We start from the raw sequence: 12,507 nt of genomic DNA, 5'->3' as shown, positions 1-12,507 counted from the left end.
CTGCATTTAAAGTTTTTACTTTAACCCAGCGAAGCGGTAACCCACGGTAGTTTTTAATATAGTCAATTGTTTTCTTTAATTATTAATTTTAAATCGCTAAATTTGTAATTACTTTTTCCAAGTACGATTAAAACAGAAAGACCAGTGTAATCTATGTGGTTTCAAAGTTGTGTGTTCATGTTAACAAACACATCATCATTTCAGCTGATCTTCATTTCTTACCGGAAAATCAGAAAACGTTATTTGAATTTTAGTTGGTCTCTCTGAAGGCTCTTACTCATTTCTACCGTTTTCCGAATTCTGTAGAAATAATTGAACATTGAGAATAAACAATCTTCTACAATTTTTGAAACCAGCGATTAGATTTTCAATCGCTGTTAATAGACTAAGTAATTCTAAGCTAACTTTCAGCAAAATTACAGTTACTTGCCAGCTACAGCTCAACCGATGCACTGTATGCTGTAGGGTAAGATTTACAATCTCAAAAGCTACAGAGAGAAACAGCTGGAGCAAATGAGGGCAAACGAGGGTAACAAAAGTACAAAACAAGTAATAGCAATACACGAGTAGTCATGGGTCCACTAGCATGGTATCTGGAAAACCATTGATAGTATGGTTTGCCGATGACCAATGGGCTTTCATCAACGCTAGGTTTCGTGATTGCTCCTCGTTTTTCGTATGTAATTTGCTGAGAGTAAAAGCACCAACCGTCAAATTCACAGAGAATTCAATTGAGAAAAAGTGATTTATACTATCCAATATTAGCTCCATGTATAATTTGCAATTCTCCCTTTTCCATTTTCTTTTCTTTCAAATGGGAAAAATATTTTAATGAATTGTTTTTTGTCATTTTTCCACACAATGTTAGCTAAAAAAAATGGGTTGAATTCCCTATTAATTTAATACAAGAAATAAAATATTTGATATTAAATTTATATGCAAACTTAACTCACATTTTCCAAAAGTAAGGAGAGTAAATTAAAATAATATGTATCTTTTACATATTAATTTAATTTATTTTCTTTACTTTTAGAAAACGTGAGTTAACTTTGCATATAAATTTAATATTAAATATTTCTTGTGTTAAATTGATACGCAATTCAACTCAATTTGTTAACTAACATTGTGTGGAAAAAATAACCTGAAACAGTCCGTCAGAATTATGTATTATATATATTTTATGCCAGCAAATAATTATTTTTATTCAGTGTAAAATAGAAGTAAACTTCCTGGGGGTACGATCTCAATTTTATGATGTGTTTAGCATTAAAATGATTATCGTTGTTTAATAATTAAAAGTAATAATAATAATCATCATTACACTAACATAATTGTGGTAAATTTTTTAGTGTTTATGGTTATCTGTAAAGGAATGAACGTTCAAAAGTTTTCATTTGAAACGTGACCTATACTTTCAGTTTTATTAACCTTCACAGTTCAAACTGGGTTTCGTTAACGTCTATCTGTTCTTATGGGCATTACCCAAAACACCATTTACAAATTTCACTCAACAATGCATCAACAAATTTTTCGCTTCAGGTGATACAAATATAGGCACAGGGCTTCTCGGCACAAGCTTTTGTTTTAATGATCCGGCACAGCCAGCAATCGTGAACTGTGTGATCCGGTTGTTTTTGTGAGCAAACAATGGTGTTACATAGACTTACTTATTGGCCTACAAATAAATTACTGAGGGTGCTTCTAATGGTTATAACAGAGTGTGAAGTTGCAAACGATATTACTGTACGTAAATTAGTCAATGCTTCGTACGGTTTAAGACAAATGTTTAATACCAAATTGTGTTGCTTGCTAGAACAAAATTCCTAAGAATCTGGGTCGCAAAATTCACACACACACACACACACACCAAAAAAAAAAAAAAAACTCGGCAATGCGATCAACTGAAATCAAGGAGAATGTTTATGAGCAAACTGTGTTTAATTCATTTTATAAGAAATAAGTTAAAATAGCAATTTTTATACTGTTGATTCATGGAACACTAAAACTGTCTCCGCAACAGAAGAAACTGGTCAAAATATATACCGGTAGTTGTGTTAAAGTATGATTGTTAAAGTATACATACAGAAACGATACCAATATATCATTTCATCGTAGATCGATTCACCGTTACCATTTAGGTGATTTATTGGCTATACTTTTAATTATTAACATGCATCCTATTACGTGATTAAGTAATTACATAACTGTATTTACTTACATTGCTGTTCGAAGTGCATCTGTAAATGATGCCACCAACTGCGCCGCAATTCCAAGCCCATGAGTTACTAATCCTACTATACAAACCCAAAGAATTCTGTAAATAAATAAATATATTAATAATTAAGTGATAGTGGTGAGTACATTAATGTTAACAACCAAATTAGAAAATACCTTTAAAATATGGGAAAGATTTACAAGCGATCAATGATTGAAATCAAATAGCTTCCATCGATACGTCGTATGGACTCTTGGACCTTAGGACTGAAAGCAGTCAGTCACTGAATAATCACTAACCACTGTATTCTAAATTATAAATGAGAAACATTCATCAGTTATGTATTTTAAAATGTGATACTGCCTTCCTCATCCTGTCCTCCCTTCCGTGATAAATGAATTATTGAATCTGAAGAAATTGTTGATTTTACGTCTTACTTATAGTCTTGTGTTCGTGAAACTTATACGAAAAAACTGAAAGATTATATTTTATATACGAGTATATATAGATAGACGAAAAACGACAAATTTTCACTGAAGGATTTTCTTTATTGATGTTTACGATGAGTTCAACATGCATTCCTTGTACTATCAACGAACTCAATGGAATCGGTACATTGTCTTAGGCTTTTATTATTTACTACAAAACTCGAGAACCGTATAATTGGCAGAGTCAAAACTCTATGGAGTGATATTGATAAATAAAAGTTTATTAACTATAACTTTGAGAAATAATACTCCATGTTCTGGTATTAAGTCGTCAAATAGTCAAACTAAAGAGAGCTATTAGTCGCATATTGCAAACCGGAAAAAAAAAGAGAGAGAGAGAAAATGTGATACTTGTTTTCTGTATTTGAAAACAGAATAAATTCTTAAATAATTCTTAAATAATTGGTCTACTTTCTTGTTTACGTTTAACCCTTCTTTCAGAACACGAGGCTATTTCTTTAATAAAACTGGAAACCACCACCTTCACAGAAATTACCTCAGCTACCCATCTTAGAAATAGAACTTATGAAAAAGAAAGGCTGAAACTAATCTTTATTATAGTAATGAAGCATTTCCATGTTGAATTTCAAAACTCTGAATTAAACATTCACATTCGACAGGTTACGACAAAAAAAAAAAAAAAAAAAAAAAAAAAAAATCGAAAATCAGAGTACTACTAAAATTTTCCTCCTTTCCCTCTTAGAAGCAAATTTTCCAAAATACTTTTCATGAAGATTATACAGGGTGTTTCTAAATGATTACCGGGGTTTTAATTAAGTGTATCTTCTCTTTCATATACAATACAAAATATACAATAATCAACCACTTTTTCTAATTTGTAGGTGGTATTTCGTAACCCTACCGTAACACGGCGCTAGTTGTAAAGATGGCTTCTACTCCTGGACGCAAAACCTTGTGTGCCTTGAAATTTGCAAGGTATAACTCAGGAACTGGAGTGCAAAATATTATTTGGTGGCAACATGAATGTTATCCCTCATCGAACAACAACATCCGAAGATACTACAAGCAATTTCAGGATACGAAATGGTTGTACCGGAGAAAGAACTCCAGAAGAATGCGTGTATTAGATGAGGAAATGGAACAAGTCAGAGCAAGTTTCCTTCGGAGTCGCAGGAAATATGTAAAATGCAAGAGTCGAGAACTGGAAATGCCAACCATGAGTGAAGAGTATTACAAGAGATACAGGAACTGAGGTCGTACCATCTGCAACTGTCATAGGCCCTAAAGCCTGAAGATAATATGGCCCGTTACAAGTCCTGCGAAAAAGTCTGGACAGAGTAATTGATTTTCTTAGTCGTGAAGATTTTCAATGATGACCCTCATTTCATTTTAGTGGAACAATGAATACGTATAATGTGGGAGTTCGAAAATTCACACAAAACAATGCAGCACCTGAGGGATTCCACAAAAGTGAATGTCCTTTGTACAATATCAGAAAGAACAAATGTGTAGCTGTCAACACACTAATATTGCATATTTAAACATACTTCAGCAATGGTTCTATTCTCAACAGGATCGTGAGAAAATTCATCTGGTAACAAGAATCCACATTTTCATCCTGAATTGCTTGAATGCTGGTTGTCCCTTAAGATGGATCGGTTGTCATTCCAAGGATGATATAACTATTCTACATTAGCATCTAAGATCTTTTGATTTTACCTCCTGCGAATTCTTTTCCTAGAGGTATGTAAAGGATCGTGTTTACCTGCCACTGCTACTTACCCACCTCATTGAACTAGGAAGCAAGATCGTTGCAGCAGTGGAATCTGTTACACCACATATGCTAGCTAGCTTCAGTTTGGGAAGAGATTCATTACTGAATAGACGTGTGAAATGTTACAAGGATGGCTGATATTGATCACTTGTAACTTGTAAAAAAAGACCTGAGTTACCGTTTATTTAAAGATGTGCGTTTCATTTCTGAATTATATGTATAATAGAAGATATACTTAATTAAAACACCGATACTCACTTAGGAACACCTTGAATATACTGCATTTTACAGTTTCAATTGCGTAAATTCTCATATTGGTCATTTTATGAACGTAAAATTGAATATTGCTCAAGTTGGTGCATCACACTCTTTAGGAGCGAAATTTTCGTAAATGCTGAAGCATATATTCGCTTATTTTTAGTGAAGAGTTTGTATGCCGAGTTTCATTTCTCCCGAATTTCAGGGACTCGTTTGATGCTCTGTTCTTAAAAAATAATCCCGATTTTCCCTACCTTATTTGAAAATCTCCTTTCTCATCCCTTGCTTCCATGACAAAGAGAGTATTCTGTCTATATTTCACGTTTCCAGTTATGGAAGTTCGGTCTAGGCATTGATGAGTACCGTAATTGAGCGAGTCAATTGCCTTTCATACATGTAATGTATAGTTTAGTTTCATACTATTCAACCTCTCACAAGAGTAGCACATGCCGCATGTATTAGGGAAGTAGATCTGTGGATGACTTTCAGCAACTTACTCCCCCCCCCCCCCCATCATAATATTCGTGGTATAACTGTATTAGGATTAGGAATTAGATTTCTGGGCTTTCGGCATCTATGTGCATGTTAGTCAGTCCGTCACATTTAAGGGATGACGTCCCTCGGCAATTACTCTATCCGATGTGATGGAAGAAAGAAAGGATTGGAAGGAAGTGGTCTAGGACCTTACGTAAGTACCATTCCGGCATTTGCCTGGTGTGAATGAGAAAAACTCAGGATGACTGACCTAACGTTTAACTTTTTCGACCGAGTGTAGGTACAAGCTTTTGTTCAAAAGGAAAACTGAAGAATAAATGAATTGTGCGAACACCATTCATTTTATTTTTATTTTTATTTATTTTATTTTATTTTTTATTTATTTATTTATTTATTTATTTATTTATTTATTTATTTATTTATTTTTTTTTTTAATGGAGAAGGGTGCGTGCATCAACTACAAGATCACAAAACAACAGAAAGATGACGTTTAAAGAGAATGCACCCAATCACAGACCGACTTTTATTCTTAGTGCTGCTATGGTTTGGTTATTACTGTCTTGGCCCAAGTGATTATCATTTCCGAGTACTTGGAGTAACTTGTAAGATTCAATATATGATGTCTATAAGTAAGGTTATAAAAATGAAGGCTATTAAACACTGATTCGAAGTATGTGCACAACAGGATTCTTCTTAGATCAAATGCTTAGGTTATCAATTTTGTGTTAGAGAACTACGTTGAAATCTATGTAGAAGTATATTTAATTCAGGTCACGTGTTACGTTTTATGTTCATGTTTCACTTAAAATCGATGCTGGAAACAGACGTCAAACCAAAAACTACATAAAATAATAATTAAAATGCACTGAAAATAAGATGCTTTACAATAACACTTACGTGTTTGAAGGAATGAAAGGCGCTGGTCCGACAAGAATAAACCCTATAACGATGAGTACGCATCCGCTACAAGTGGAGATTTTGGGCAGAATTTTCTTGTCACACAACCACCCCCAACACGGTGCTGTGATAGCATACGTTCCTCCGTTGATAACAAACATGAGACCAAGAATGACAGGACTCAAATCGAACTAATAAGAAAAATGGAGAATATTATTTGAACAAAGTCTTTAAAAATGATAAAAGTGCAGCCTAAATTTTAATAATAAGACCAATTATTAACAGTGTACAGAGAACATGTATTCTACATAATTAAAATGATTTATTTACTTTTACATATTAATAATGAAAATTTCAGCTAGTAAATTTAAACTATTTATGCTACAGACCTTGTTGTAGCACAATGAAAAAGGAGCGAAATAATTTTAGGTACCACCATGATCTATAGATACAGAAAACGCTCCAACAACATTGTGATCATAATTCTTACTTTAGCTTAATCTTCTACGCCTACCAATGTTTTAAATAAATATAGAAGCAGAAATTTAAGAAAAGAGAAAAGATGATTTCTATTGTTTCAATATTACATTGCATGCGTATACGACTAATCTAAGTAAAAACTTTTCACTTTTTCCATATTTATGTTCCTTTAAGGCTTTTCTACGTTTTATCACTATTATTGCTTTAATCGCAAAGTATCTTTTGTCTGTTAATTGGGGCTTTTCATAGACGAAATCCCCGTTTTTAAAATAACAGCAACATCAGAAATGGAAATTCCAGTTGTAATTTGTAATTTGTAAAAATCTGCCTCTTTTGACTAGGTATTTGATTATTGTTGTGAATTTGGAATGACGTAAGAGAGGTTAGAGAATTCTAATTAGTTTGCAAACATTAGTCTTTGTTACAAATAAAAGTATGAAGATAGAATACATAAATAAATAAATAAATAAATAAATAAAGACCACCACACTAAACTTTGTCGTCTTCAATTCTTACATTAAATTATATTATGCTTTGGTTACTATGGAAACATTTATTAACGATATAAAAAAGGATTGTGATGGAGTTTTCGGAAAACTTTCTATCGAATGAAGCTCACCACCCAAGAGCAAACTATCCCCTCTTCCTTTTTAACTAAAAATAATCTATACCATATTGTACGTATGTTGATGCATTGTAGTAAAACATTTATTTATGAATCATGAACAAAATTGCCTCAGTAGTTTTTGGAAAAAATCGCCCGAGAAAGCCTCAGCCTCAAGAGCAAACTACCTTTCTGGATTTTCTAATGCAAAATTATTTATACTATGTTATAGATTTTGTAAATGAAACATTCATGTATGCAATATAAACAAATTTGCCTAGGTCATAGTACGAAAAAAGCAAAAAGGCGAATACTCACCGCAAAAAATAGCAAAGTTTTCTTCCACGTATAAGAAGAGCTTTCGGAAGAACCTTCTTCCATCTTCAGCTTTCTTAAAATTCAAAGAGTAATGTTTTTTTTTTTTTTTTTTTTTTTTTTAATGAAGGAGAATGTGCAAAAATAGGCACTCACTGTCATTGTTCACTGCTGTTCACTGTTTTCTTTTCTTGCTTTCCAGATGACGAAAGTACGTAATAAAATGATTGCTCCAAGTTACATTTTTTTCTCCTTTATCTAAATTAAGTGTAGGTTCCTCTTTATGGATATAGTATGATTCTTTGAATTTTCGTTTCGTTCCTGTTTTTGCTTTCTCTTAAGCATGAATCTGTGATGTATGATTATAATCTTTAAGATGCGTTGCCAGATAACTGCTGCAGGCTATGAGATTTCGATAACTAACTTACTCAATAGCTTTGCTAACTTGAATAACTTACACTAAAATTATAAATCGCTGAGCACAGCAACGGTTATTTATAAAATAATAATTGTGTGACAGCTTTTGCCAACTACCTGAACATTTGGCTTCATCAGACACTGTGAAAACAAGAGAGAGTTGCTTCTAAATATAACAGAATACCAAAAAATGGTTCTGAAAATTGATTAGCTAACCAAAACAGATTCAGCCAATCATAACAAAAGTTGACAAAAATGAAACTAATTACCGCAGATCCATTTCCCCTCGCTGGTCCAGTGGAAAACTAAGCTACAAATTAAGTCTTTCCAATAACTTACTCCACTGTTCGTCAATTTTAAGTCATGTATTCCAATTCATAACAATTTTGTCTTTTTCAATGAACCTAGCCTCCTTCCACTTTCTTATTAACGTTCTTTATTCCCGTGCCAATACTTCAATCTTGCACCAATTAATATTATGTTCCGTACATGTTTGAAAATGGCATTTCTTACTCTTTTTAATCTCACATAATCTTAGTGTTGTTTTAACCGTTCTTTTAGTTTTTTCCCCGTTTCATCAATATAACAACTATTAAAATCAATGCACCTTATCTTGTAAACCACTCCTCTTCTTTCCATCAGCTCCTCACGGCTTTCCTCCTCCTCTTCTTTCTTCTTTTTCCTCATGCGTAACACGTCCAATAGTTTCTTACTCCCTTTCCTGTACGTTGAAACGTTTCCTATTTTCTTTAGAGCTCTCTTCATTATCTCAGTATCTTCCCCTATACTTTCTATTCCCCACCATGGCTTCTTTTCTTCTCGTTCATCATCATCTTTTTTTTCTTCTTACTATTCTGGTTCTTTCTTCTTATCCTTTCCCTCTTTAGATGTCTTATATCAGTTGGTCTCTAATTGGTTGAGAAATTTCTCTATATCTTCCTCTGCTTTCCTTCTGTCACTACAATCCACATGCTCCTCTCCTCCATATTTTCTATGAAATTTCTCTTTCTTGATCGACCAACATCGCTCCTTTTATGACAGAAGTTCCCCGACATTTCACGATGTACGAACCTACTCAGTTATTCTAGCACAAATGTTACTCTTTGTTGTTGGTATACTTCATCATACTGACATTTGTACCCTGTATAAGGTTTTCTGAAAGCAATTCTTACATCTGGAAGAAAATTCTACTTTTTTTTTTCGGTGAGTATTAGTCTTTCTGCTTGTTTTTTTACTTAATACCATCACTTGCAATATTGTGATACTCATTTTTAAGGAAATCGTCGAAGAAAAGAAGTCACTCCCAATCAAGGATATTATAAAATAGAGGATCTGCCCATACTACAAAATCGTGAAGCCATACGTCACAGCTTCGCCACACCTACTCTGCCCACTCCAAGCCACTAAGATCGCAATGTTTTGAGCCAACAATCATGGCGGAAACGAAAATAGTCAATCAGACGTGCCGGCTCAGTCGATGCTCGGTTGTTTTTTTGGCTTCAGTGAGTTCATATGATGAAGATACGTATGGGCAGATCCTCTATTTTATAACATCCTTGCTCCCAAGAGTAAACAATCATTTCTGAATTAAATAATGTAAAATTATCTACACCATATTGTAGGTTTGTTAATGAACCATATTTGTGAAATATGAACAAAACAATTAATTCGTTTTAAAGGAAGTCAACCAAGAAAAACTAAGCCGCAAGAATAAAAATATCCCTTCTGTATTTTTCCCGGAAAAAAAACATATACTACATTATAGAGCCGTTAATGAAATATACGTAGACGTGTGAAAAAATAGTGAAATCGTTAAAGCTGTTTTCGAGAAAATCACTATTATTATTATTATTATTATTATTATTATTATTATTATTATTATTATTATTATTATTATTATTCAGTAAACTACTCTTATTTTTGGAGGCAGGAAGAATGCTTGAGAATCTCATAAAATACTTCAGTTTAAAAGCTGGTGGAAATACATTGAATGGTGTGGCCTCTAGGCGAGCACACATCAGGATCAACAGATTGGCAGACATCGAAAAATAAATCTTTTAATACGTAAACATTTAAACCAGGTTAAAATTAAAGAACTACATTTTTTTCCCCACGATCACTGTACTTTCTTCTCTTCTATCTTCACTCGAAATAAAAATCTGGAAACTAAACTTTCATTTGACGCAGAAATTAGCGTACTGCATTTTCCATTCATGTTACGCTTTTACTGTTGATACTACTACATCGTATACCTTCCAACACGGTTAATATTGTGATTGTAAAGTTTTACATTCAAACGACGACAGGAGATATGTATAAAAAAAATAAAAATGGAACTGACTGTGTTTGGGGACTTCATCACTCTTGAACCACCACACCAAACTCGATTAAATTTTCAACATAGATGACGTTCGGGCCTGGAAAGATTTTTATTATTTTACTTTGACGGTGCAACTTAGGGCAGGATGGGGGGGCATATAAAAATAAAAATGAAAAGTAACTCTCTTTGTGACTTCTTCACTCTTAAACCATCCAACTGATCTCGATAAAATTTTCAATATAGATGAGGTTCGAACCTGGGATTGTCCCTATCATATCACATTTACGCTGCAACTTAGGTAAGGGGGAGGGGAGAGACAGTTATAAATGATCAAAAATGACCAATATTAGTGTCAAATTCATAGTTTTCTGGGTCGCTGAGATGAGCAGCGACACTTTTGATGCCGTTTAAATCCAAATTCAGCAACGCAACTTGGGGGAGGGGCAGACATAAAAATCATGGAAAATGACCGATATTAGTGCCGAAACCATAGTTTTTGGTGTCGCTGTCATGACCAGTGACACTTTCGATGTCGTTTAAATCTAAATTCAGCCATGAATCTTAGGGGAGGAGGAGGGCAGAGAAATATAAAAATTATCGAAAATGACCGATATCAAAGAGTGTTTTAGTAATAGTAAAAAGTGACTGACTAACGAAACATATTATTTTTTCTAAATTTAACCCAGCAAAGCGGATAATTGAGGCTAGTATATACTAATAAAGAAACTAAGCTGAAAAAATAACTCAATAAATGAAAGAAGATATCCAATTCCATTGCCTTTACAAAACAAATAAATAAACAAAAGTAAAACTTATATAAAGCACAATATACCTGTCTCAAGTGAGGTTCCAATGTTGCTTGCAAGAACCCAATGCTAACTGATGTTGCAATTATACTTGACGCTGCCAATAACACAGCTGGAATTCGCAGAACTTTCAACAACCCTGCTCCTTAAAATAATAAATAAATAAATTATAAATGTTCATATTACGTAATGTAACTATGGCTTTTAATCTTACAGTGGTTGGCACGAATCAGTTCTGCAGCGAGAATTGTGTGTCAACAGAAATGAGTTAAACTCTATAATTACGTACGTTGATGAATCCATAACAACTTGAAAAATGACGTTAATTTTTTAAACTTTTCTCAAAGATTTTATTACGTGCCATAAAAGTAAACTGAGAATAACAAATTTAATAAAAAAACACCTTTTAATAACATATTCCAAATGGTTGTAAAGATATAATTCTGTTTCTTTTGTGAGTAGAGGAACAAGTTCAAAAACTCAATTTTGAGATACACATTTTTAAAGATTTTTACCCATTTTGTAAGTAACTGTGCTGAAAACAGAATATTGTCCCAGAATATTTCAAATATAACTATTGACAAAAAGCATGATATTGTCAGCACAATCTACAAACAAATTGGGTAAAAATATTTACTGAACGTGTTCATCTGAAAACTGAGTTTTTAGACTTGTTCCCTTACTTACAAAAAACACACAATAATACGTAACTGAAATTTTGCTTTGGAACGAATAATTTTATTTGAATATTACATTTATGAGCCCCGTTAGGAATCAAAGTATAGCTTAGCAATAATATATACTGATATTTTGAAGTTTAGTATCTATTTTCCTTACAGATTGCAAAGAAGATAATCTACCCATTTTAACATTGAGTTCGAGTTTGGACAGGAATCGAATCAGAATAATTTTATTCGAAAAGCAAAAATACTAACAATCATAACTGTTTGAGATTTTTATTATTGCTACAGCTATACACAGGCAACCGAGTATCACACAAATGTATATAGAGTGACCGATATTAGAATACCTGATATATTTATATGTAACTACTAATTAAATCTCACAGAGAAACGGTGACTCAATCAAGGATACTGTTTTGAGTACACTGCACTTCCCTTAGCTCTTAATTTTAAATATGCAATTTATGTATGGTTTCCATTTTTCCAATATGGCATTTAGGGAGGTGATTTATTCTCGTCCTCCACTCGTTCAACCTGGACACATATTCCTTCTGAGATCAGTTACACCTTCGAACATCCCCTTCTTTTGTCTTCCTATTGTTTTCTTTATTTCTGCAAACTTTCTTTTCACATATTCCTTCTTCATGCGCTAAAAGTGTTGGTAGTCTCAAATTCCTATTCTCATATCCGTTTGTATCTATTTATAGTGCTAGGCTTCTGAAACTATTGTAATCTACAATTTTAACTTTTATTCATTCGCACTTGAGCTACATTCCTAACCGAATAACTTGCTT

The 12,507-nt window shown here is 33.1% G+C and overlaps 1 protein-coding gene across 1 annotated transcript in view; it reads right to left on the bottom strand.

Moving 5' to 3' along the window:
- The window catches only part of LOC145693648 (MFS-type transporter SLC18B1-like), a 121,992-nt gene that overhangs the window by 23,518 nt on the left and 85,967 nt on the right, over positions 1–12,507 (bottom strand). Inside the window, exons 7-9 of the mRNA XM_081769852.1 lie at positions 11,057–11,175; positions 6,089–6,279; positions 2,219–2,314 (exon numbers count right to left, since the gene is read on the bottom strand). Coding sequence (XP_081625978.1) covers positions 2,219–2,314; positions 6,089–6,279; positions 11,057–11,175 — 406 coding nt within the window. The remainder of the gene's footprint in view (positions 1–2,218; positions 2,315–6,088; positions 6,280–11,056; positions 11,176–12,507) is intronic.

Source organism: Thermobia domestica, chromosome 8, assembly GCF_964235325.1.
Source record: "Thermobia domestica chromosome 8, izTheDome1.hap1.1, whole genome shotgun sequence".
In the NCBI taxonomy this organism is placed as follows: Eukaryota; Metazoa; Arthropoda; class Insecta; order Zygentoma; family Lepismatidae; genus Thermobia; species Thermobia domestica.
The sequence above is the reverse complement of the archived record's forward strand: the minus strand, read 5'-3'. Positions and strand labels throughout refer to the sequence as shown.